Source organism: Dermacentor silvarum, chromosome 2 (assembly GCF_013339745.2).
Source record: "Dermacentor silvarum isolate Dsil-2018 chromosome 2, BIME_Dsil_1.4, whole genome shotgun sequence".
Lineage (NCBI taxonomy): Eukaryota > Metazoa > Arthropoda > Arachnida > Ixodida > Ixodidae > Dermacentor > Dermacentor silvarum.
In genome coordinates, this window is record NC_051155.1 from 162,957,040 (window position 1) to 162,984,357 (window position 27,318).

A 27,318-nucleotide genomic window follows, 5' to 3' on the forward strand; every position below is an offset into this window, starting at 1 on the left:
CCGGAACATTTTGTTACCATGTTCATAAAGTGTTTCAATGGCCTTTAATCGAGGTACAAGCATAGAAAGAAAACCATGCTTATGTTGTCTCATAGAGTGATGCATAGGCTGTTTTTACACATGTGAACCATGTTATTTTAGGAAGGTGTCATAGCACAGCACTAAGCTTTGTATGCTGGTAGCATGCTAATCTGCCACAAGCTACTGAAACTAGGATGTCATTCCATGCATCAAAACATTGCGCTGCAGTCCTTGCTGGAAGTTATCCAAAAGCTACGGCTAACAAATTCAAGTATTAAAACAAGCTTTATTGTTCATTCAAGTAACACAAATTCACAGTGGAACAGACACACAAAAAAGAAATTAAGGCACAGATTCCATGACCTTTATATAGGTCCTAATGCTTTGTGAAGGTGTTCGTTGACTAAGGTGGCAAGAAAGCACACTTAGTGTGATATTACAGGCCTGTAAGAGGTCACCTATTGTTCATTGTTTACGTTATTCACTGTTTCTCCAAAACATTTAGAGGTGCAACTTTAACACCTACTAATATAAGTATATTTATTCATACATACAGTATTTATCACAGTTTAACTTGCATACTACATAACTTGAATATTACTAGAATGTAATTGAAGTAGTTTACCTTCTTGCACAGTGCACAAAAGGAAAGCCTCCTCACACACTTGGTCCAGTGTACTTTTACAGCAGCTTAAGGAAAGTCTGCATTACCATAATAGGTTGGCACCTCAAGCCTTTTGTTCAAAAAATGAAGACTAATGATAAAGAGTATTCCATACAAGCTGTCTTGCTGACATTAAGAACAGTAAAATGTGACTATGACTTTTACCACACCACAAAAAAGTGAGCCAATAGTGCAAGAAGCAACCGTCAAATAAAACTGCTATGAGCAGTTGACAGTACTTGCATATTGAACAGGCATTAAAAGGTAGCATCACAGTGATCAGTAAAAATATACTGCAAATAGTGACTAAGTATCAGAGACACATAATAAATTTCAGAGGACAGCTTATTTTGTTGGCGTTAAGATCTCAAGTTAAATCGTGCAAATGTTCTAGCAATGCTGCGTTTTGTGTGTTGTCTTTTTAATAAGAAATGGTAAGAACAGCCAGGCTAGAGGCAACTGCAAAATGACCTGCATACCAATATCTGACCCTTTTTATCTTTTTTCATCTTATTATTGCATACATTTCGCATTTTCATTTGAATTATTGTTGCATCTTATCAATGAGCTGATAGCAATGATGCAAATTACACGTCCATTAACATACTTCATGAATATGCTTGATCGTTGTCTAAATACCATGACTGGGTGGGACTCACAATCAATAAAGCTTTAAGGAAGCAAAAGCCAAAAAAGAAATAACAGTCTGATGCAGCAAAAACACATCTAACCTAAGGAGCAAACTATAACCAAAGTGCAACCAAATATGCAAAAAGCCACTTTCTTGAATCCCAGAATATGACTGGTAGACACAGAGGACAGTTGTGATTGTCATCATGTGCATGTGTAGCACATGACATGTACAGCACGAGGTCTGCAGCTATAACGAGCAGTACGAGCCAAATCAGTGGATAAACCTGTCCTTGTCGTAGAGGCGGGCATACAGTACAACCTGCAGAATGTCTTCGTCCTTGCCATTTTCTTTGAGAGTCAGGCTGCTCACATTGGCCGCAGTTGTCTCAAACTGCCACTTTTCCTTGGGCGTCAGGGCCAGCTCATTCGAGGCCAGCACGGGGAAGATGGCATTTGTTGCAAACGCGCCCGTCAACTGCAGCTTGGTGAACTTTGTTGCCGACTTGGTTGTGAAGGACTTGCAGATAGTGCCATTTACCGATTCGCACACGGCGAGGATGCAGTGCTGCATAGGGTCAAAGAGTGTGTGTCAATATCGCGAGAACCATAATGTGGCCAGTGAGGCCAAGCTCACGTGAGCGTCATTACAGGAGCACAACTTTCCCGCAAAAATTTCTGCACGGAAGATACATTCACTTTTTAAGAAAGGTTCCAAAAACATAAGCAGACTCCTGGGCGCTTCCTCATTAATGCATTGATGAATCGCAATGCTTAGAGGAACCTGAACTGGGGCCACAGGATCCCATTCGTTGATGTCCCTTTAACGCTTCTAGTGTCACTAACATACCGGTACAGTTCCATGATTCTGTCCCGCCATGTTCCTTCTGACATTCCTTTTGTAAGATAGGAATGCGAGGACCACAACAAAAGAGCATCTGCATCATTTTTTCATTTTTGCACAACCAAAAATTACCCATTGTGCTCGTTTTATAATATAAAACAAAAGACAACGCTGGGGGTGTGTCACTTCCTAAAAAAATAAAAATAAATAAGAAATAATAAAAATAACACTAGGCCAACTGCAAAGAAAATCTGGACCATGTAAAAAGCCCCATTTCAGATAATTTAGACATACAGTAGCCTCTGTGGAAAATCTTATGCTTGAAATGCGAGTGGGTGCTTCACAAAGCGCTCTAAAAAAATAGATGTTTTTCATATTGAACCAAAAAATAATGGTGCGATGGCCATTCACTGAAAGCAACGTACAGTTTAAACTGTAGACAACAAGCGCTCGGATCATCTGCTTCCCTTGCTTGTATACCATTCCCGTGTATCAGCGAATGTCTGCTAGCTAAAGATTTAGTATACTCTGCTAGCTGCTTCGTGCACTGTGCCCACGCCATTGCTCGCCTGCTATGTTCTTTTAATGCGCAGTAATCTCAGAGTCAGGGCCGGTTTTCTTAATCTGGTTGTCTACATTCAATAAGCAGAGGCTCGATGCCTTCTGTCTCCGCTCGGAGATGAAGAGCACATTGGGGTGAGCAAGCTAAAGGCACGGATATAGCCCGGCGTAACGTGGATGCAATCCACGCGCGGAGCAGTTAAGCTATGTCGGCAAAAATTGGCTGCTCTACAGTCTAGCATGGCTGGCATGGGAACAGAACATGTACACCCGTGAGCAAAAGTATACGGACCAGGGGTTGCGTGATAAAGCAGATTTTTTTCCTCTGCCTTTGAACGCAACTTTAAATTGAAGACTTGCAGTCAAACCTTGGTTATTGCGGACCTTTCAGTGCACTCGTCAATTCTCAGTTTATGCTTGTTAATTACGAATTACCTGCTTTAACCTAAGCTACCATAAGAGTCGACCGATCAGACAACTACCACCATCTGTAATAAAGGATGAGAAGTAGCTGATGAGAAGTGGGCTCGGCACAAAGTGTGCGTAAGGTCACAACCAGACAGGCCGAACTCCAGCCGTGGTAAAGTTTCACTCGTTTCGCTCTGGCGGCATTGCATTCCCGCGTGGCTTGCTACCACACCTACAACATGGCCGCTGCATCACATTCCCCTTCACGACAACTGCAGCATGCGGTTCCTGCTGACAGTGCTTCTGGCACTGTGTCAGAATTCGTTCATCTACTACGACGCATCCGATGTAGAGACGTGCGAAATGTCTTGAAGATGACGCACTAGTGCAAAATGATCACTTGAGAATATCGCCCCTGAACACACTTACATTTGCTTCTCTTTTCTTTTTTTTTCTTCTTTCTGGGGTTTTTATGTGCCAAAACCAGTTCTGATTATGAGGCACGCCATAGTGGAGGGCTCCGGATTAATTTTGACCACCTGGGGTTCTTTAACGTGCACTACAATGCAAGCACACGGGCGTATTTGCATTTCGCCTCCATCGAAATGCGGCCAGCCGTGGCCCGGATTCGATCCTGCGACCTTGTGCTCAGCAGCGCAACGCCTTAGCTAACCGAGCCACCGCGGCGGGTGGATATGCTTCTCATGCACCATCGTGGGTTATAGTACTTATAGTCATCGAGAGACAGTGTTTGGCAAGCAGATCTTCCATGGGTAAGTGACTCTGCTGACAAAATGTAGCCTGCACAGCTTCGTCAAGTGCAGTTTACATGCTTTGTGCGCGCTGACTGATCCGCGTCGCACTTGCCTGCTGCATTGTGATGCATACTTGTGCCCTAAAAGCTGGGACAGGAAAGATGTGTTCTGCCTTCCTCTGAGCAGTGTTCAGTACTGCACCACCATCGCTCATGCTCGAGTACCTGTGTGAGCACCCGACAGCCACGCAACCATCGACATTCTCGCAACAGCTCAAATCACGTGCGTAATGAGATAGTATGCCGAGAGACCCCCCATCAACTTGCAAATGTTAGAGCAAGTGATGTGCCTGGGCGCAACCGAGAGATCAGCAGTCGTATGCGGTTCTGGAACTTTCGCCATATCCACATTGCTACGAATGACCGCCAGGCGCACACGCCGTTTGCTTAGGCGCTATTAAAAGGCTGCAAATAAGAAAATTAGACAATTACCAGTCCTGCAGCTTTGACAAGATTACTTTGATAGTATATGCTATGCATTTATAGCCAATTTAGCCCAAGTAAAATTTTACTGCAGTTGGCCTTGAAAGGGTTAAAGGCCCACTGCAACAAAATTTTGGACAGTACAGAAAGTTGAGCTTCAGATAGTGTAGATATATAGCAGCCTCCGTGCAAAATTTTACCCTTGTAACACAAATGGATGCGCTGTGAAAAGCTTGCGAAAATAGACATTTTTAATACCAAAACGGGGACAAACGCTGCTAGTACCACTCGCCAGAGATAATGCACGATCCAGGGCATTGACAACCAGCTTGACTCCTTGGCATGACCAAGTTTAGGAGGTGCCTGTGCCACACTAAAGTGCATGAAGGTGCAACCATATATACCTGGTGTTTTTTTTAGAACGTCCAAATTTCTTTTTAATTTCCTGTGGCAGATAGCACAATTCTAACCCATGATCTAAATTACCCGATGAGACGGCCATTAATTCTGCGAAAAATCAAAATGCTTCATTAGATAATTAACACAATTGTGCTAATTAACTTCTGAATTAATTATTACTTAAAAAATAGTTTTCTTTTAAGAAAACGCTGTTTTGTGCATTGAAGCACAAAAGTAACTAGAACACCAATGCATTTTGTCGAACACTTTGAACTTTAATATCTCGAAACTGGTGCAGTACAGAGAATTTGTTCGAAGTGGATATGCCTTGCGAACTCACCGGCTATAATTAGTAGATTTAAGTATGTGTTGTAAAGTATAATTAATTAAGAAGTTAATTTGCATAATTATGTTAATTGTCTAATGAAGCATTATGATTTCTCCTAGAACTAATGGCCGCCTCATCGAGTAATTTAGATTAAGGGCTAGAAATGTGCTATCTGCCACAGGTAATTTTTTTAATTTTGGGCCTTTTAAAAAATAAACGGTAAATATTGTGGGGATCAAGGTGCCTTCCCACGCCTCGTCCCCTAGCCCACACATTGTGCTTAGCTCGATCTCCGGGAACCAGCACCGTAACAGCAACACGGCGGACATGGCGGACATGGCATTTCCTCCGCAAACCGTGCTTCTCCCTCCCGGGTTTCAGTTACCACGCGCGCAAATGCCACTGGGCGCTTCATCGCCGCAGCAGATGCTCACAGGCCTGCAACGAGTTGGCTACGTGGGACCTTTGCTCGCGTGACTGCTTGCTCTCGTGCTTGGTGGACCGCTACTCGGTTAGCCCTAGCGCAGCGGGTGCACATACTCGATTGGTCTTGCGGTGAGCCTTTGCCCGTAAGCACCATGATTGTCGCACTGTGCTGTATCTTGGGTGAATAAACCTGTGTCTGTTGGCAAACTGACTCCAGAGCCTTCTCTGTGCCGTGACAGAGAGTCGACGAACCCTGCCGTAGCGCATTTGTGCATTGCGGAGTGGAGGAGCATCGTGCCCTTTCCTGACCTGTCACTCGGGTGAGCCTTGTGCAAACCCATCTCCACAATATATACAGTCAAACCTCGATATAACTGAATCGTAATTTAACGAAATCTGCGTGTAACGAACTATTTTTATTTCCCCATCTTAGTTCTATTGAATTAATGAAACCTCGATATAACGAAATTCTTGATATAACAAAGTTTTTCGCTGCAAGTACAACTTCGTTATATCGAGATTTGACTGTATACATATGAGTACACTAAATGTAGTGTCCCATTTTTTTCACATCTATTCTTTTTCTTCGAGTTGTGTTCATAGCTTACTAGGGCAACACGACACACTTCCAGCTAAATAAAAGCCTAAATTTGTCATCAGCCTATTTATGTCTAGCGCAGGATGACAGCCTCTCCCAATGACATCCAATTACCCCTGTCATTCGTCAGCCATCTCCAGCCCACACAGTTGAACCTTGGTATAATGAACACGGATATAATGAATTATCTAACACAACGAAATAAATCTAAAGTTTTTGGTTTTCTAACTTTTTTTTTTTCTGCTGATAGGAGCATGTACAAATACCGGATGTAATGAAGGTTGTTTTCATGTTGGATGTGACATCGTTATAGCGAAGTTCGATAGTACCATATTTTTGAAGTGAACTTCCCCATACACTTAGACGCAAACTGGTGCAATGTGACGTGAAGGTGGCAGAACGGCAAGGGCCCAATTTCAATAGGCCACACCATTTAATGCTGCTGAGCATGAGCTAAGCAGATATAATGCATAGGATGAACAGCCAACAGGTGCAAACTTAGAACCAGAGCGCATAAATTCAGTTTTTTTTTTGGAGACCTTGGCTGCAACTGTGGCTTGCAGCATCAGGTTGCATTGTAATCACAATAAGCTATCTCCCTTTTACAGCGTAGCTGTTAAGGAGAGCTTTGTGGCCGTTTTCGTATGGTGGTGAAGGCCGGCGTGCAGCAGCGGCCTTCGTATCAAAGTACAGCCAACAACGCAACCTGCAGTAGAGCCCCAAATTTTTGCCTTGAAACTTAATTATCAACTATATATAAAAAAAAAAGTGACTATGCACACAGCTTTCTCAAAAAGCAATTTCTTTGCACGTGTTATTTTTTTTTTTTTTAGACAGTAATCCCTAGTTTATGTTTCTCACGTCGTGGTTTAGCGGCTCCTCGTTGAGGGTCAGCTAAATATTTGCATGGCTGCAGCAGTGAAAACTGGGGTGTGATCCTGTAATGCACCCTGTGTGTGGGAAACCCGAAGCGGCCGTGTGACCAGGGCGTTGGTGAGAACAAGCAAGTGACGTCGGTGATCAGTCATCACAAAGAACAGCCAGCAAACAGAACCCTAGTACTTCCAATGGAGAGTGTTATAACTCTCTTATATACAGGCTTGCTGTCTTTGATGTGTCATTTGCTCAGATTGGCATACATCTGCGAATGATCTTTTTTCACACCTTGTTATGGGGGTACCCCCAAATACCAACTTCATATTTGTGGTCACATTGTATTTAGTCAAAACGGTTGTTCTCGCAATATGCAGAGATGTTCAGTTGATTCAGAGCAGTCCATTAATAATGACCTTCGATTGAAAATTCAAAACACCAACAAGCCTGCATGACTACAAACAGCCTCATTCGTTGGGTAGCACAAAGTGCACCGACACAGTTCGTTTGGGTTCGTGATGCTAAAATAGAAAATGGGTCTTCAGAGTCATCATGAAAGCAGGCAAAAAAAAAAAAAAAACTCAATGATTTATTTGTCACGCAGCTGCCAAATGAAAATTACCCAACACCCCGTACCAACATCCTGCTGCTTGGTGTTACTGTTCAAGAGCAGTGCAGTCACAATGCCAGTCCACACATTCAGATTTTGGGTGTCACAGATATATCGACCAGCGCTTGGGCTAAGTGAGAATATAATAATAGTACTTTCTTCTGTTAAGGCACACTGGCCTTTTCAAGAGCACCAAAGTTGAATTTCCTTGACTAGGAGAAACTACCGAGAATACTGCCTTCCCGATTTTGCTAGGACCATACAGTCAGTATGAATTGTACGATTTTTCAAAGTAATGAGATTTTACTATTTATTGACTGAGGTGCAAACATCTATAGACTAAAACTGTTTTCACACAGCATGCGCCACCATTTTCACCAAACATTTCTGCTAGCACACTAGAATAAAGGCAAGGATTACAAACAAAGGAATCCTTGCCAGAGGGCTACACAACTGTGGCTTATTTATGCTACATCGCTCTTTTCCTTCTGAGTGCAAAATCACTAACGGATCTATTATAGTACTTGGCTTTCTGCCCCTGTAAAAGGCGTGACCTGTTGCACCGCGCGAATAGAAACAACAATGTTTGTTTCCCTGAACTTGAGTTTTAGCACTTTAGCAAATAGGGTGATGGGTATCACAAATCTCTACAACGCTGCCATGGCTCTAAATCAAACCCGCAACTTCACATTTGACAGCAAAACAACATAGCTCATGAGCAAGCACGACAAGCAGCTCAGCAGGGCAATACCTCACCTGCATGCCCAACTCCATGTAATTGGCAATATTCTGCTGGCCGTTCCTGGCGAGCAGCACAAACTTGTCACGCAGTTCTTCCGTCTCGTATGAGAGTGAGCAGCAGAAGTCTCCATGGCAGACGCGACTATCGCCACTGGGTTGCGTTATCTCCTGCGCAGCATGGTCGCTAACATCTGCATACTTCAAGACGCGCTTCTTCGGATGGAGCACATCACCAGGGTACCTGCGCCAAGGCACTCTTCTTTGTCACAAACACTGCTGTCTTTGGAAAATGGTGCTTATACACTGCTCATTTGCAAGAAGGTGAAAATACAATCACCTGCTGAATGAATGCTTCAAAAACTTCCACTGAATTACAAATCTTCATTAACATTCAACCCCCACCCTTTTACTAGTGGGGCAATAAAAGCACAGCTCTAATTCTTTTTGTTTCCAGTTTTGTATGATGCACATCAACGCAGACATGAAGGGTTAATGTTGAGCCAAGTTAGAATGCCAGACTATGCGCTAGCCAAAACAACAAACAGGTCACTTTCACTGACAGCACCAGTTTCAGGTCACTTTCACTGACAGCACCAGTTTCGGTACACCATAAGGATGATGCGCAAGTAAAAGATGTATAGGTGGCTGCACCTTAAGCTACCCAATGCAGCTTAAGACAATACCACGGATTTCAAGAACAGGTAGCTAATTAGTGGAGATATCGAAAAGCAGTTATGTTACATTCAAAAGCAAAAAGAATCGCAAACTGTGCTGCACATTAAGCATAGTCAGTGGAAGGTCGATAATGCACTGGTAAACGCCTCTCAAAAGGAACTGGTACTTTTTTACCAGACAATTGTCATTGCTTATTCATCTTCATGATCACTGGCATACCAGTAGTTCTCAAGTGAGAGGGCAAGCCCTCTCCGTCTTGTGGACTACGGACTACCATTGCAGACTACCATTGCATTTAAGGAAAGTGGCTGAAAAATGCGTCAGTGAGTTACTTTTACAATTAATTGATCTGATTATCAATCACACATAGTGAATCCATTAGGACCATTCAATTATAATACTTAAGTTAAAGATACCAATGTTTCTCTAGTGTTTTCAAAAGTGATTAGACGGCGCCAAGAAACTCTAAATGATATGCAAGCGGGCAAGTCAAAGCTTGTTTTGGCAGGAACTGCGTAGCGGCAGCCTCCTCCACATTACAGGTGTGCACTGCACGTCCCGTGCATCGTGTGCTACAGGCAAGCTCGGAAATAAAATCTTTGCTCCTTAGCACATAATACGAAAAAAAAAAGCATACTTATGTGGCCTGCTTTCAAAAGTATGTGTGTACGTGCGTGTGGGGGTTGGGGGGGTGGGGGGCTGATGTCGGCTAGTGCGCACTAGCTGCACTGGTGTGAAATGTTTCGTGGCCTTACTTTCTTTTTTCTTGCTATTTGATAAGTCTCGACAGAAGAGCTCATCGAACTTGGATGTGACCAGAGGTTCTACTTGCGGTCTCATGAGACCGGGCGTAGCTCTGCAAGAGCTTGGCCAAAACTTTCGTAAAATGCCACCTGCAAGCATTTCATGCTCAAAAATCTTTATTTTGAAATTTGTCACAGGCTTTGACTGTGGAAACAGGACTTGAATAGGATCCTAAAGTCTGCGATTTTATGCAGTAACATCACTGGTGCCATTTCTAAGGGTACGAGAGGAGCTGAAGGTGGGAAGCCAAGCCTTAATAAATGCTATTTTATCTAGTAATAGCTCATCCCCACAAGACATCGAGAGAATTGCGAAGGAATACTAGTCTACCAGTCTAGTTTGACTGCGTGTTTGCCTTTGGCATCTATGTTCAGTTTTTCAGCAATAAGTGTGCATAAACAAAGATGAGCATGTGTATACTATGTATGTCACCTGGGATCCAGTGATGTGGTGTTCGATAGGTCAGCCAACAGCAACTTGCTCATCCCATCTGGACTGTAGGTGTAGTTGAGCGGGCCACGGAGTCCAGCATATATGCCGCTTCCCAGGGAGCCCCTGCATATTAATTCATGCATGACACTTTGTAAAACACTTTGCTAAAAAATTACGTGCATCCCACGTGCTGTGGAAATTATCTTAAGCTAGGCGTTCTTTGTTGTTTACGAGAGACGGCATTCTTGTTTAGTGACCGTCTGCACATACAGAGTACAGGGCAAAGTTTGACATGTTTTTACTGAAAAACGCTTCACCTTTCTTTGCAGTCTCAACACTGCATATTGATGCTGCCTGCCTTTGTGTTCACAAGCAAGTGTGCACTCACATTCCATGGCATCCCTCACCGCACAGCAATGCTGCTCCACTTTGTGTTCCCTGGTGAAATGTTAACTACATTTCGCGGTGCTCATTGCCACCACTCGACACAGCTCCACTTTGAGTTTACAAGCCAGCATGTGCTCGCATTTTAAATCACACGTATCTGCCTGTCAAAGACACTGCTGTTCCACTGGACAATTCTTCCGAGCCTCTATCTCATCCACCTTCAGTGTGCATTTCTGTGCTGGTCTTCTTTGAGCTGGTCTTCATTGAACCTCTTTGATTCCAACTTGGGTAACTAGGTATGTACCACTGGGAATGTGCCTCAACTGTCTCCGATGCTGAGCGGAATCGACCCCACATCACAACGGTTCCTCAAGAACAGCAATCCGACGCTTTAGCAGGCTTGGAGAAGCGGAGAGGAACCCGGTTGCCACCTAACGCGTTTCTCAGTGTTGGCATGCACTGGTGCGCCATGCATTTCGAAGGCCACGTGCGGGCTTCGCGGAGGCGCCACTAGATGGTGCCTAGTGTTGCAGTACTAGATGCCCGCTGCAGTACATGCCTCATACATAGCTCATTTCGACGGTGTGTCATGAGCTAAGAAAGAAACAGGACGAAGAAAAAAGAAGAAAGCATGAGGAGGCTGTGGAAGAGATAAGGAAAAAGAAGTTAGAAAATATTAGTGTCCGATTGAAAATAACGGAAGGTATGAAAGAAGAAGTGGAAAAGGGCACGCACGGCTACGTTGTTCGCCAGGATCATGGTGGAAGAACCTCGGTTTAGCAGCCCTTAGGCTGCCTCCGTGAACGATTGCTCCTTCACAAGTTGTTCGAGTGAGCTGGACGTGTGGGATTTATCTCTCCTTGGCTGGCACTCTGGGCGGGGTTGGTTAAGTGTCGGGTGGTTCTCGTTAGTTTTGTTGATTACTGTGTTTACTTTTTTTTTATTTAGGTTGAAGCAGCCCCTTTTGTTTATTTTGGTACATTTGAGACTGCACTGATGTCCAGGAATTCTGCAATACAGCAGCCAGCACCCACAAAGTGGGGGGACAAGGCAAAGAAAGCTTTGCTTTAATAAATGAGCAGCAAAGACCAATAGACCGAATACTGCGCGCTACATCCCACATGTTATATGCAACAGGCACTGACTATAATACTGATAGCAGCTAACACCACAACAGTCAGTCTGTAGTCACCATCTTAAACAGAGATGACCATTCCCTCTGGCTTATATTATGCTACAATACAATAACACAAATGAAGCAATCGCCATTGTGCAAAGTTGCCCATCTCAAAGGCTGCTGTGGCTGATCAGAAATGCTAGAACAAGCACAACCACTTACATACCTGCCAACATCAAGGTTTGAAAAATACTACAGTCAAAACCCCAAAATACAAAATTTTGGTTATGAGTACTAAATGTTGCTTTAGCCTTCAATATGTGGATCGGTTACCAAAGATATTCACAGCAGTTGTTCTGTAGGAACACTGCAAATAGGCATGCTACTCTATATTCGCTGCTAGAATTATCTGCATCACAGGAGGAAATATTGGTGAAGTTCATTCTAGTAAAACCAGCCAAAATTATGGTTCCCGTTATTACACAAGCTCAGTGAGTGGAGTGGGTGGCGCTGCTGTGGGTACGCGTCTGAGTAATAGTGCGGGTCCAAAAAATGAGGTTCTAGAAATCGGTCGGCGACTGTTTTTGAATTTTGAAGTAAATTCTGCTCGAAGCTGTACACAAATAAAAAATCTTAAAACCATCAGCTCCTATACGATGATCGTAAATAATCTAAAAAATCCGGGCATTTTACAATAAAATCGTAAAAGTTGGCAGCTATGCACTTACATATCCAATCGCTGGATTCCCGATGCCAGCAGGGGAATCCCATTGTGGATGGACCAGGCTTGCTGCACTGCAACTGAATACCAGGCAGGAAGCTCGTCGAACCACCAGCTGCTCATGACGCCCAAGGTGACATTATGTTTCTCAACAAGCAGAGATGACTCAGCAAAGAGGACGTCAAAACAGATGAAAAGGCCCACCCGGGCACCGAAGTCCGTGTCAAAGACGGCAAATTCGTATGGGTCAGCAGGGTTCATCAAGGGCTCCACAAACAAGTGGTTTTTATGGTACCTGGTGGCAGACAAGATTTGACAACTTATGCAGAAAGTCTCCAACAGTAGTGTGTGCAAGATTACACTAATAGTGCATTCAGTTCACAAAAAAACAAAAGACAGCAGCCTTTCAGATGCAAAGGACCAAAGTGATCATGCTTTTTCAGGCCAAGAAACACCAGACCCCCCACCAGACCCCCCCCCCAAAAAAAATTACTTTAATGATTACAACTGTAACAGAATGCAATGACTAGTCTCGGCACTATCCTGCTTAATCAGTCCACTGGCGCAATGAAGGTCCTCTCCAATACTCTGGAATTAAACCTTTTGTGCAGTAACTGCACCCTTACTGAACGTCCAAATTCTTCACCTAATTCTCCGACACAATGAACTATGTTTGCCTTTCTTTAATATTTATTCCTCTACTCTAGTACGCCACTAATTTAATCTGTTCTATGCATTGTGTACCCTTTTGCGAGTCCAGTTCTTCCCTTAATTTCGGCTGCAATGTGTGGGGATGCTCGACTCTCATCCTCCCCGTATGGCTTGTCTTCCACTCATGGTCGTCACATTTTCTTAAGTTCAGCTTCCTTGTATGACACAAGTGCCACTGGGGTATTCAGTGTTGTAGTTATGCACCTACAACGAGAGATGGCACCAGTGTTGCCATGCTAGTACCATCTGATGGCGTAGATAACTTGGGTGCAAGAGAAATGTGCTTCCTTCTCTTCGGCTGCGGACTGACTGCGCGCTCGTCAGAACACTCCACAGGCGTGTTCCGTGGAAGGCTTCCGGTTGGGCTTCAGAGTGCGGCACTGGCATGAGTCAGCACGATCGCTCAGGCACGCTTCCGTTCGCCAGACGGCGCAAATGAATCGGGCACCAATGTCGGGCGTGGGCAAATATTTGCTCCATAACATTGCGAACGTCCTCGAGGAATTCCTCAGACTGTTTCATCGAATAACTATTACTTGTATGTATTTAGGCTAGCTGGCATTGTTGTATGAAAGGAGCAATAAACGTCCTTTTGTGCTTGCACAAATGTCTTGTCGTTTTCTTTGTTGCCAAGAGTACACTTGAGACCCCACAAATGTAACAGACTTAAAGGGGGACACGGGGCAAATAATTGAGATTTTCGTCCAAGAAACACGTTTCCAGATTATAGCAGTTCCAGGATCCTTTATCAACTAAGAATATGCCAAAAACTTTTTTCCCCTCATCAGTACAGTAGAAATCCTCAAAATAGCATTTTATCACAAGCCGGTGATCCTGCGCACTCGCCGCGTACTCGCCGTATCGTACACGCTGCGTATCGCGTACTCGCCGTGATACACTCGTGCGCACCTGCAGGGGGCGAGGAGGAATAATATGCATTGACTGATGCTCGCAGTGATAAGAATGATGCACAATGTGAAAAGAAGGCAGCGATGGTCCTTTTACTTTTCTTTTTATAGCTGCCACAACATTTTCACGTCACTTTGCTCAAGGCCCATTTCGTGCCATTTCTCTTAGCGCTCATTTTGCTTGAATGACGCTCCGCTTTTTGAGACCTTGTTAGGCTTTCCTATGGTGGGGTTATGTTGATTGCTTTGCAATTTTTTACAGGCAGTGCTTGTCACGGGCAAAATCCATGGCACTTGACAGCTCAAAAGTAGCTCAGAAAAAAAAGAAAGAAAGCTTGCAGCTATTGCCACAGACCAAAGCTGAATTGAAGAAGGCCCAAAGTATGCTGTAGGAGAATTTTAGTTACGATAGATGCAATTTGAATAAGATGACACACTTGAGAACTTTTGGAACCATAGGGCTGGGGTAGAATTTTATGCAGAGTGCAACTGTGGACTCAGATTTTCAGATCCTTCAATTTTTTTTTATATGAAAATTGAAATTTTGGCCACAAGGCGGAAGTTAAATTCCTGGTGGAGCCAATTATGCAATTCTTTTTTCAATAAATACTGCGGAAATTGAACAAAACACCTGCACAGTGGTATAGTTTGGGCCTTTCTAATGATATATTATGCATAACAATTCCAAACGTTTTTGTCATTTTAGCATGATAGTTTTTGCCACTAACCATAGTCACTTCAACATTTGAAAATTAGTAACTATTTTAAAAATTCTTCTAGAATAACATAATTTGGCACCTGGCCTTATGATATTGTCCTGAACACATCCTCCATTTTTTTTATTAAAATCAAATTAGTGGTACAAAAGCTTACTTTCGAGGGCCGAGTCCCCCTTTAAGTTTTTCCTTTGACCAGTGCTCCTCTCCCTCTTTTCATATAAATTACTTTCCATCATTGACAATACAGTCCCCCTTAGTTTCTTCCCTAGAAAAACTCGGGACTGTGAAACGTAAAACACTGAGCTCCAAATAAATATTTGTGAATCGAGTGAATAGTAACAATATTCAATCGTAACTCGTCAATTTATCGCATATTACTAAGGTGGAATCCAGTTAGTGCTATATTTGAATAATCCTTCTGTACAGTTGGCAAGTTTGAACGGGTGCCCCACATCTGAGAAAGGCCATTCCAGCACTCATTCACACCAGGCAGGAGACACCCTTTTTTCCCTCCACTTTTCACCATCAGCATAACACTGCTGCACGTGCTTACACCAGGTGCAGGGAAGAGGGCAATACACTTGTTCCCCTGGGTGATGACAATGAACTGTCCTAGATACCTACTAGTGCCCCTGTCCTGCACCAGAAAAGCCTGTCCTATGCCTGCAAACTACCTAACCCTAGCTCTCCCTCTAAAGCTCTACCATCCTCAGCTGCAACTCCCTGCCCTTCGCGCCCATTCTGTCACTCTATCAGACCACCACTTCATGTATTGCATACCTTGCCTAACTCAAGCTGTTTTTTTTTTTTGTAATTTGGACCAGTAAATATGATGATCAACCTGCACTGATCTCTCATCCACACTGCAGTCTTTTTGTCCCTTGGAGTTACACTAATTATTATTCTCCGTTTCATTGCTTGTTTGCACGGTTTGTTATATGAAAAAGAGTAGGAAAAAACTGACGCTATGGGCGCTCCACAGCAACTGGCAGCAGCAAAAATATGCGGCATTGCATTCTTTCGAGATCACGCCCGACAAACATTAGCAGTCACTGCCTTGTTTTAGAACCTAGGTGCAATGCACAGAGTTTCAAACCTCTTTCTTCTTCAGCTGCACCAGTGGTGCCATCTGTTGATGGCTTCTGCTACTATGCCATCATGCTCCATCAGTTGTGTCTTGCGTTGACACACAAGGAAGCAAAGAAAGAAGGCAAGTGGAGTACATTATTTAACAGCTACACACAGCCCTGTGCTGGCAGCTCAGTGCTTACTGCATTCTGCTGCTACCATATCAACTTGTGCTTAAGTTCAGGCAATGTACCCCACCCCGACACACTTTTTTTTAAGGCAAAAGCCTTATGTGGCTCATGGGTTGAAAAATCTGTTGTCCAACATTATCTCAAAATTGACTGCCCGGCGTTATAGCAACAAAATTCAATGGAACCAAAATTGATGGTGCCACCATTGATGGTTGAACCCATCACGATTAGTGGGAGTAGAACCCACAACCTCTGGTACTAATTAAGGCAAAGCTAATTAAGGCACTCGAACCCATGCCCTTTAAGAGGTGTTGAACCCACAACCTTTGGTGTTAATTAGGGCTAATTAAGGTACAGTTAATTAAGGCACTCAAACCCACAACCTTTGATGGGAGAAAACAAGTAATAGGAAGCAACAACACATTCGACTACGAATGTCAAGTAATTTAATTAATGTCTCATGAGCACGCAGGCTTTTGCCTTCATCCTCTTCAGCATAAGCTAAAGTGACTGCCAACTTTTTTGTCTAGGCCAGCTAGTAACAGTGGTATGGTAATGCTTTGCAAATGGCACAATGCATAGTTTGAAACACATAGAATTTGGTGTTCTGGTGAAAGAGGCCCATAAGGGAACACCTTCAAGCGCATGCACCAATCCTCGCTCAAGGTGGCACCAACTAACCTGGAGACAAGTGTTCCGTTGCGGTCAAAGGCCACGTTAGTGTTGAAATACTTGACCTTGTCGCGAGGACAGCCGTGTTCACTCTCATTGCAAGGCTTTTTATCGACGATGTTGGCCACCAGGTATATTTTATGGTCTTTTGCCAGGCAGCTGAGGTTAGACAAAAGTGGTGTGTTCTCAGACCCGCAGGGCACTACGCCAGCCTCTGGAATGTCCTCCGCCCACTTGCCCACTTCTTCACGGTCTTTGAATCGATAAAGGATGCCATCTTCCGGAAAAACAATAATGTCCGCTTTCTGCACAAAGTCAAGAGAAAGTAAAACATTTTCAGCATCCCTTTTCCAGTTTCATCTTCCCATTGCGAGAAGTACTCATGTCATATGCAAAAAGTGAGGATGCACTGTGCGTGATTGGATATTATAAAAAAGGAAAGCCACGGCACTGTCGGCTTTAGAAAGCAACCCGCTTTCTAGAATGCTCCCAGGCCACGTTATCAGTTATAAGAATGGATGTGGCTGCTATGAGCTAGTTTCTATGGTAAAAAAGCTGCACAGAATGCCAGTGAAAGCACGAGCCCCAACAGTGACAACTCTGACAACCACATAGCAGTGCAGCATGCCCAGGCGGTCTTTTCGCAGGAGGCCGTACATATTATTGAGTCTTTATGGAGCTTTGCTTTTTCAAAAGACTTGTCAATATGCTATGTGGAGGACTTAAGATGCTTTAGAGAAAAGAGTCAGCAAGCTTTGCGTTAAGTAAACAAAGCTGACTGTAGCGAAGCGTTGGAACTCTGAAGTGGGTTGTCCGCTCTAGCGCCTTGAAGTGGGTCTCCTTCTCCAGTACCTTCTAGTGGGTCGTTTTCTTCGGCTCTCGAGCGCCGCTCGTGCCGAGAGTCTGTGCTGTGCTTTTTGGACTGTCGCCCTTGTGCTGCTTCAAGTGCCGTCCCATAAATATCCTTATAAATTGGTGGAGAGTGCTGTACCCTCAAAACCGCTCCGAAACCTCTTCGATGCCCCTGAATTGTGAGCGTATTTTCATAAGTGAATTGGACTGCATATGCCTCTGAATGCACACAAAGACTGGTAAAAATAGCTGAACAGGACAAAAAAAAAAAAAAAAAAAAAAAAAACAAAGAAAAACAAATGCAATCAATTTACACTCAGACATTATAGCTAGACTGTGAGAAAGAAGAAGAAATTTCATTTACTGTACTGAAGGCTCCTCCTATGGCTAAAGTAGTACTACTACAAAGGTGTCTACAACATGTCTCCAACATGACTACAAACATGTCTGTAACAGATAAAGTGAACACTATAACAGCGTGTTACTACAGTTTTTGCTTTGTTAGGTTCCACAACAACAATTCCTTTACAGTAATTCAATTCCTTTACAGTTGCTGTGAGTACATAGAAAACAAAAGATTTTATAAAATATTGAGTGGACACTAGTGTACGAAATAGGCACATTGAAATATGCATTGCTAAGACCTGTTCCCTACAATATTTGTTTAACATAATGTGACAGCAAATTCATAAAAAAAAAGGTGCTCTTCCAGAAACTCATGTTATTTAGCGTGATAACGACGAAACACTGAGAGACATGAATAGCTGAGAAAGATGAATAATGCAAACACACAGCACAATGTGTTCCTTTCGTGTTAATTACACACCTCAGTGCTTCATCATTTTGCTGCCATTGCCGCTGTTTGCTGCCCTGTTTCAGCGCTAACATGTGTTCATCAGTTTGTTCTGTCATAACATTATCAAAACAAAAAAAGCACACAGTTTCACAAGTGCTTGCATGTGTTTTTCCTTGCAGAGATTTGCTCATAGTACTTGTTACCCTTTTGCACATGCCAGAGATCATGGGATATGGAAATGAGTGCCTCAAAATAGCATATTTTTGCTTTGGGGAGAGTGTTAAAACACACCAACTAGTCACACAAAATACCTCTGCCGCATGGGCATATGAATTGCATTCAATCGTTAATGCTGTAAGTTCCCTAATTACATTTCTTTGTGGTGGAGCTGCCACACATCCAAAATTGCTTACGGTTGACACAATGATGTCGATGACAGCTTCTCTTGAAAGGAGAAACTTTAGGGTAGTAAATAAAAAGTAAATATGCGTTTTCCTAGTTTAATATGCCTTTATGAATAGCGACATGTAAAAATAAACACACTATCGTGTCGTTAGCTCAAGTTTGTTGCTGTCTATTAAAATGTTATAATGGCTGCAACTTACCACAGCAAGTTTGGCCATTTTATGTTAAATCCAAAGCCCAGAAGCAAAATGGCGTATGTCCCATCGAAGACGCGTTGCAAAGCCAACATGAGGAAGTTCACAGAGAAAACTTACAAAAGTGTTGCAGTTGAAAGTTATGTAGAAGTTATTTTTTACATGATGTTGTTTCAGATACTTGATTGCACTGAACAAGCTTGGGAGTCGAGAGTACACATTTCTCAGTTGAACGAGTTCAGGCAAATGCACTAAATGACAAATTACATTAGGTTTGTCCGTTAACAACACACAAACGGTATTAAAATTTAAGGCATCAGCAAGTTAATGTCATTTCTGTGCCCGTGTAGCATAGGTATTAGCGTCCCATTAACTGTATTAACCATTTCAGGCACTGTGTACACAACTCTGTATGCCAAGATAGTGCATCAACAGCAAAAGCATTGATGGAAGTAATGATAATGTGTTGCATAAATCTTGAAACACTTCTGATTGGGATTGTGCTGCAAGTTTGAATAACATGTCCAAAATGCTTCAGTAATACGAATGGGAAGGTAGACGGTTGGGTGCTTTAGCTGGGTGTCAGTATTTTGTTGTAAGTACCAGGTTAACTTCTTTCATTGTTTTTCACAATGTTTTTCACCAGGCTTAACCTGCAAGTGGCTCAATAGGTGCTTTTCAAGCCTGCTAGACAAGAAATATATCCGATTATCCAGTCGCGAGTTTTCACATGAAATCCACATTCTGTAATCTTGATAAAACTCACTAAAGAATGTAAAATCTATTCTACAGCTGTACGCTTTTTCTGATTCTGAAGATGAAAGAAATGCAGTGAAAGCAAGTTCTCAATAAACAAAATTAATTGGTGTCTGAAAGGGTTAAAAAGAATGAAAGAAAAAAACACACAAGGACGATCACACACAAGATTTACTGTGCTTCTGTTCAGGTGAAAGCATAACACCAGATAAGACAAACCATTTCAAATAATATATATTTTGTAAGCACAATGAACCATGGCTTCGCCAAACAGAAATAAGTTTTTCTGTTTTAAATGATTCTACCAAAGTCAGCTGTCCAATATTGCACATTTGTAGAGGCTACAAGGCTTGTGACAAAGCCAAAGCAATGTGTATAACATTGACAGATTGACCGACTGCTCAAATTAGGCGCTTACTGATGCAGTAAACAAGCACTCTAATCTTACACTGACCATTTTGCACTGTCACTAACTTTTTGGACTTAATATGGCCCTGGGTATACAGCTGCAATGCATATGTTCTGCTGATTAAGTGACATGAATTCTACATTCCACACTAGTGCACAGTTTTTGCACGACAATGAGTGAAGGGTGCAGCTGATAAAGTATATAACAAAGAAAGTAGAGAGGTCGGGCACATGGACACTTCAGATAGGTGCTATCTTTTCTCCGAAATGCTCAGTGCCGCGTCATAGTCTTATCTGCAGCAGCAGTCGTGTACTTTATTTCTGCTTTATTAAACTAATCAGTAATTCTACCCAGTAATAAACACAAAAATGAGTAATTTTTGGAGCTCTATAAAGATGCTTCAACAAATTAAAATCTAATAATTTCTTGAATTTTTTGGTTTGAATAAGTGTTGGCGTACTGCCCCCTAGGTTACCTGTGAAATACAGAGGAGGGGGGTATGTATGTTTTTAAGGGCATTACGTATCTGGTGATTTGCAATCTTGTCAGCCAAGGAGAGAAGAAAGAAAAAAGGCGGGAAAAAAAAAAAAAAAAAACCTTCGGACACTACTTAGCAACTTCAAAAGGTGATACCGGCAGTACGAAACGCCACTGTGATCCGCTCACTTTCGGCCACGTAAGCATTTTCAAAGGTGCATTGAGAAATCTGTACTTTTGCAGATCGCTCACCTCGAAACACGGCCGCAGCGTCTGGGAATCGAATCCGCGACCTCGAAGTCGCAGTACAACAAGCGTCAGCGCGCTAAGCTTAATAAATAAAATATAAGTTATTCAACAATATTACAAGGTCGCAGCAGGAAAAGCTCCTAAAATAAACAAACAAATAATTAGCACGGTCCAATCTTGCCATCTCACAACTCCCGAAAACTCGTGCCTCTTTTTGAAATCGCAAGCTCCATCGTCATTGCCGCAGCCAGCGCCATCGCTTGCCCATTTTCGTAAACAGGCACAGCATACTGCGAGGGGGCTGCTACAGCGATGGCCACTCCTACACCCAAATCGCGGCAGTCGAAAATCACCGATACATCAAAGGAAAATCAGGAAAGCCACGGAAGCGCCGCCGTTAATCCGCAACATTCGAAAAGTGTGTCAGAAATCACAAAATCATCGCTGACACAAGCCGTCGACAGCGTGTCGCATTCGAAACAAATTCTACCGGCGGCGGTCGACACAGCAGTCGCCGAACGCAAGCAGTCCGCGTCCACATCGTCTGCAGGCGGCGGCGGGTCTGGCAGCGTTGCAGAGAAATCTACGCCTCCACGCTCCGTAGAAAAACCAGAACCGGCACCGCGCGAGAAGCGCCGGCAAGATCACACTCCATCAAAGTCGTCGGCGGCGTCGAATGCGACCGAACACAGTCAAAAAGAGCACCACCGCACATCCGAAGGTGCGACGCCAACGTCTCAACGATCTGCCGGTGAACCGGAAAAACCGACCGCGGCCCCGCGCAGCCAACCAGCAGAGCGGCACTCTCCAGAGAAACCATCGAGCTCGGCGACGCCGAAGAAGATGCCGACAGGAGCTGCCTGCGCGGAGCTACAGGAGCGGCCGGAGTCGAACAGTGCCGTGGTACCCGCGTGGCACAGTGCTTCCGGAAGGACTACGCCGCGAGAATTGGTGTTGCGAGAACAACGGAGCGATACCGATAGGGGTCCGTTCTCCTCGACACCCAGCGAAGACACCCTGAGCTCTGAATACGAGAGATCCGTCAGTGAAAAGAAGGCGGCCGTCAGTGAAAAGAAGGCGGTTTCCTCCAAGCCCGAGACGCCAAGCAAGCACCCCGCGTCCGCATCGTCGGATACCCCAAAGCTGCCCGACACGCATAAGTCGTCGTCTGCCGGCGAGCCTCCGAGTGAAGAGCCATTCGAGGAGGCACCGAGCAACGTGACACAAAAGGAGGAGGAGGAACAGCCAGCAAGAATGCCATGGTGGAAGCGGTCACTGTCAACATCACCTAAGCGTCGTGCAGCAGACGCAGAATGCAAAAAGGCGGCGCCCCTGCCCCTTACCGCAAAGGAGACCAACAGCTTTGCCTACAAGACAGTGCGCGACAGGCTGCCAGTCATCTTGACAAAAGTCATTGACACCGTTTTCAGGGACCGCATGGATATTGAGCGAGTGCTGGGTCTCGAGGCACGCGAGGAGACCAAACTTGTCGTCGGGCGCCTCGCCAAGCTGCGCAACGAGATGGTTACCAACAAGACCATGATACGCATAGAGGACGACTTCGAAGATGCAGACGTTTGGAACAGTGTGCTGGACGAGTACACAACAAAACACGGTTGCGAACCCCGCTGGTACGAGGCCCCCTGGCTCTACATCGAGACCTACTTTTATCGGCGTATTTTTGAGTCATTCCAGCTCACTATCAAGCTGAGAGACTACGACCCCTTCAGCAAGCTCAAGCGGGATGCCCTTTATGGCTCTTTTAATGCAGTGCGGGCCCTGTGCGACTTTTTGCGCTGGAACATGCCTCGAGATGCTACCATGGAAACCCTCTGGCAAACCACATACAGGTGGGTTGGTAGCTCTCTTTTCCCACCCAACATGATGTAAAAAAGTGGTGTTCCAAGGTAATCATTCTGGTGGGTACTGCTGCTTGCTGTGACAAACTGAATCTCAAAAAATAAGTCATGACAAAAGAAAACTATAGCGTGTTAATTAATGGAAGGTTGATACTGATAGCAACCACAACAAAACAGCTGCGAAAAAGCAGCAGCACGTTGCGGATGTCTTCCAAGCTCTTCCGCACTTTTGCCAAGATTTATAATACATGTTAAATGCATTTAAATGAACACGCTGAGATGACCTACTCAGAGATGTTACTTTTGTTATCATAGCTGACACTTTCTCATTACATCCTGCAGGCTGATTGAAGTCTCACTTTGGGGCAACCGATGTGACCTCTCGCTGTCCTGTGGTGCAGACAGTTCAAGCCAAGCAGGTTCACTGCAGCAGACAGAGAGATTGCGACCGTACATCATCTCTAACCATGCTGACAAGCTGTTGCAGCACCTCTGCAGGCTCCGGGAACGAAACTTCGACGGCGAGTCCATCAAACTGCATTGTGTGTTGGACAATTCAGGCTATGAGCTAGCCACTGACTTGGCTCTCCTTGACTTCCTTCACGAGACTGGATATGTATCCACTGTGACAATCCACGCTAAGGCCATCCCTTGGTACGTGTCGGATGTCATGCGGCGGGACCTGTTCTGGACATTGCGCGAGTTGGAAGACAGTGATCACATCGCTACACAGGCTCTTAGTGAACGGTGTCAACGTCGAATCAAGGATGGAGTGTGGTATGTAATGGACGACGTCTTTTGGACACAATCATTTGACTATGCTGAGATGGCAACAAGACGGCCTGACCTTTACAAGATTTTACAGTCAGCAGATTTAATACTCTTTAAAGGCGATCTCAACTACAGAAAACTTGTCGGTGACCTCAGCTGGCACCCCACGGTTCCCTTCAAGCAAGCACTGCGGGGCTTTGAGCCATCATTCATATGTGCCTTGCGCACCCTGAAGGCAGACACCCTAGCAGGCATCGATCCAGTGATTCTTAGTGAAGTGGCCCAAAGGTCACCAGACTGGATGGTCACAGGAGAGTATGCTGTGATTCAGTGTGCTGGAGTGGAACATAAAAAAGAGCCAAGCTTAGTTCCCACACCTTCAGATGTTGATAGCCCTAAAAAACCAAGCTTAGTTCCCGCACCTTCAGATGTTGATAGCCCTAAAAAATCCAGCACTGTTACACCGGTCCATGAATCAGGAACTTCTGCTTCAGCGCACACTGCTGTGTCGGTCTACCATGCACAAAGTACAGACGTGCATCAAGAAGTGAGAGGATCCTCAAGCAGTGCCCCTGAACAAGTGAGTGGCACAACAGGAAGCGTGACAGCAGTCGGTGCAACAGCTGCTGCCTCAAGCAGTATTGGCCAAGAAGCTGGACAGCAGAGTACCACTCATAGTTCTGCACCTGATGGAGCTAAGAAGCCGAGTTCCACTTCGTGCTCTGTGGATCGTGATGCACCGCAGAGATCCGATTAGGTCATTTGTACCTTGGACGCTGATTGATAGAATTTTCAGTTGTGCCTGGAGGTGTTTTAAATCATCCTGTTAGCATGTTATGTGTAAATAATGTTGCCACTTTACGAGATATATGATGGTTTAATGTTGAGAACAACGCAATAAATTCGCATTATATATTGACAGTTTTGGCATTAATCAATGGCCAGAGGGCACTCTTGGTGACAACCTACGAATTCAGTGCTAGCTCTGTCCACAAAACCGTGCTGCACATGCCACCCTCTGCGCTTCCCAATTCCAAAGCATAGTTCCCAAGAGACACTGAAACTGAAGAATGCCTCAGCTGCGACGTCACAGAAATGACCCAGTGTAATAGGCTGGTGCACTTAAATTCTCTTCGAGTTGCACAGCAGTGTACTTGTCACTACATTCCTAGGTTGTATCTTACTTATAGTTGTTGCAATACCATATAGACTCGTGCAAGGGCCGCGCTTTTTGGTCAAAATGGTGCCTGCACAGCCGGCAACTTGTGCTTACCCCAGATCTTGTGCACACCATGGCTCTCAGAATCTAGTAGCGGCACGCGAAAGTACGCAGTGAGCGAAAATTCGCCAATGCGCTCACAGGGCATCGAATGCGATTGCTTCTGCGTTGGAATTTTTTTTTTTCTCCACATTTTTGGCTGCCAAATTGGGGGTGCGGCCCTTACACAAGTCTATACAGTAAAATGCCCTGTTTTACTTGGCAAAGAACAGGAGAGCTCAGTTTCTGTGTCACTCTGATTGAGGTGAACCCATGGTGCAAATGAATGTTCCATGTCATGCTTACCTCACGGGATGCATTTGCAGTGGCCAATTTGTAGGCTGCTAAATTCGCATTGACTGCTTGTGACCTCTCTTTAGACGAGACATCCTGTACATGCTCATAAACGGCAGCCTTGAAACCATACGCAGCGCTGGAGCACAGCGCAGCTGCGAACAGGAGCCACAAGCAATGCATCTCCCTGAAAGAAGAAAAAAAAAAAGGAAGTGCTCTATCACTAGAAATTCAGAAAATTATGCAGATCCAACACACATGTTGCAATCCATGTGAAGCGAAGCATTGAGTTTAGATGGTTAATTGCTACATAGAAATGTCTTTATTTTCATTATGCAGTGTGTAATCTCATGAACTGTTTATGCATCACACAGGTCATAACTTTAATGTTATGCAATATTTTTTTGTTTATGTATTTCTCATTCTCAAGCTATGCCGAAATCAGGGTTCATAGAGAAAGAACATTTGACTCAAAATTCCAGGGCTCCTTCTTCTTCGCTGCAATTTCTTGCAGCTAAGCAGCTTCAGGTCGCTTTTTATGTTGACTTTCCCCATTGTAATGTCAATCGCTTTCTGGCATAATGGTTAGCAGTGCCCGACTTCATCCAACTTAAGATACTTGTCAAGGCCAAAATGCCTGAAACTTCCTGCCAGGCCAGCTTTGTCGCTTGATCTGGCTTTGCTGGCTCCACAATGATAACGGTGACTTAAACAAGCCTGTCTAAGTAGCTGTGGATACACCACGTTGCAATCGTTTTGCAACACTTTAAAAAAATAATATATATATATATATATATATATATATATATATATATATATATATATACATACATATATCTAGGATTGTTTCCCGACAGAAAATGTCCATGGCATAGCCCCTAAGCAGAGTTTGTAACTTTTAATGTTGCAAAAGTCTCCCCCAACCCAAGTTTTCAAGGAGGTTTAAGAGCCATTGAATCTGTTTTTCCAAATTCAAGTGTTTTGAAGGAGATGTATGAACCCTGTGAAATGAAAATGCCAGTTGATGCTGACGCACACCGAGATATCAACACAGCAATGTCACGACGTCAAAGGCAGTGTTGTTTGTCAAGAGTAGAATGCCGAGGAGCGGTAAAACACACAGGTTTAAGGCTTTAAGGCTTCTATACCCCTTGCGTCATAGTGACATTCATTCCCGCTCCATTGGCCAACAATGGGCCCATGATGCACAAGCCCAATGGCCCAAAAATGGGATAGGCCACATATAAAATATTTCGGCAACGTTCACAGGTACCCACGAACACGCACACTGTGTACAGTTCTTATGTCATGATTTATTGTTTTGTTATGCAGGACAGAGGTGAACTCACTCGCACGTACTACTTTGTTGGTTAAAATTCCGTATTATATAACCCAGAGTATCCGGTGGCACATACGCTGTTGCCCATGAAAGATTTCTTTGTGAGGTCTGCGTGCTTCAGAGATTCATATGGGCCGACGCAGAGGTTTCATGTCGCGATAAAGTGTTTTTAGATTACGCAGAACAGAGGTGCGCTACTGCCACTATGCCTTGTCGGTCAATATCCAGTGGTAACATACCATTTTGATGGAGCTTACATACACCGCTTATATAACCTTTATGTATATATCCGGCGAGATAGCGACGGCTGCGAAACTATGTTGTGCAAGGCAAAGAAAGCGTCGCTTTTAAAAAAATACAACCAAGTATAGTTTCAGTTTCGCGACGCTGGCAACAAAAGTACTTAGTTTCCCGTCCGAGTGGCGTAGCATGGTGGGCCTGTGGTTGAAAATAATCCCGTCTGTTTAGCTCGCGCACGCTCGTGATTCTTAAGTCAAGCATTCTTAATTCCGTTTAAAGTAACGCGCCTGCTTTTCGAAGCAAGCTAGGTGGGTAACGTACGAGTTCGGATGAAGTCGACGAAGTCACATGAGCATGCGCACATGGGCACAACAACAAAAAACATACTCAAACTTTTAGGTATATACAACGCCTCCTATAAAGGAGGCGTTGGTATATAATACCACAGTGCGTACTTACGTCACTTAACTGTTCTGTTCTCCACTCGTGCCGATTTGAGCGCGAAGCGGCGGCTGGTGAGAAAAAAAAGGGGGGCGGTGCTCAGCGGCTTGTAGTACCTTGATGCAGCTGTTGCTACATGTACTACTATGACGTTAGGCGGCCCGTTCAGCGGGCGATATGCGGCTGATTTTATGTTGCAAACGTGTGGGCGAGGCCAATGATACAGCAAAATG

General features: G+C 44.1%; 2 protein-coding genes across 4 annotated transcripts; one reads left to right on the top strand and one right to left on the bottom strand.

Moving 5' to 3' along the window:
• Positions 1-287: 287 nt before the first annotated feature.
• On the bottom strand, positions 288-27,263 carry LOC119442002 (pantetheinase). 2 transcript variants are annotated; one of them, XM_037706699.2, is made up of 7 exons: positions 27,104-27,263; positions 25,078-25,252; positions 16,755-17,050; positions 12,484-12,771; positions 10,252-10,374; positions 8,356-8,581; positions 288-1,883 (listed from the first exon to the last, which is right to left on the bottom strand). In XM_037706699.2, exons 2-7 carry the CDS (start codon positions 25,246-25,248, stop codon positions 1,590-1,592), a joined length of 1,398 nt encoding a protein of 465 aa, XP_037562627.1. In that variant the 5' UTR covers positions 25,249-25,252; positions 27,104-27,263; the 3' UTR covers positions 288-1,589. The 2 variants fall into 2 exon arrangements, with proteins under 2 accessions (XP_037562627.1, XP_049517756.1); XM_049661799.1 differs by having other exon boundaries at positions 27,100-27,263.
• LOC119442001 (uncharacterized) lies at positions 21,149-24,434 on the top strand. 2 transcript variants are annotated; one of them, XM_049661795.1, is made up of 3 exons: positions 21,149-22,733; positions 23,085-23,890; positions 23,936-24,434. In XM_049661795.1, the coding sequence occupies exons 1-3, from the start codon at positions 21,196-21,198 to the stop codon at positions 24,268-24,270; spliced, it is 2,679 nt and encodes an 892-aa protein (XP_049517752.1). In that variant the 5' UTR covers positions 21,149-21,195; the 3' UTR covers positions 24,271-24,434. The 2 variants fall into 2 exon arrangements, with proteins under 2 accessions (XP_049517752.1, XP_037562625.2); XM_037706697.2 differs by having other exon boundaries at positions 21,151-22,733; positions 23,085-24,434.
• Positions 27,264-27,318: the final 55 nt, after the last annotated feature.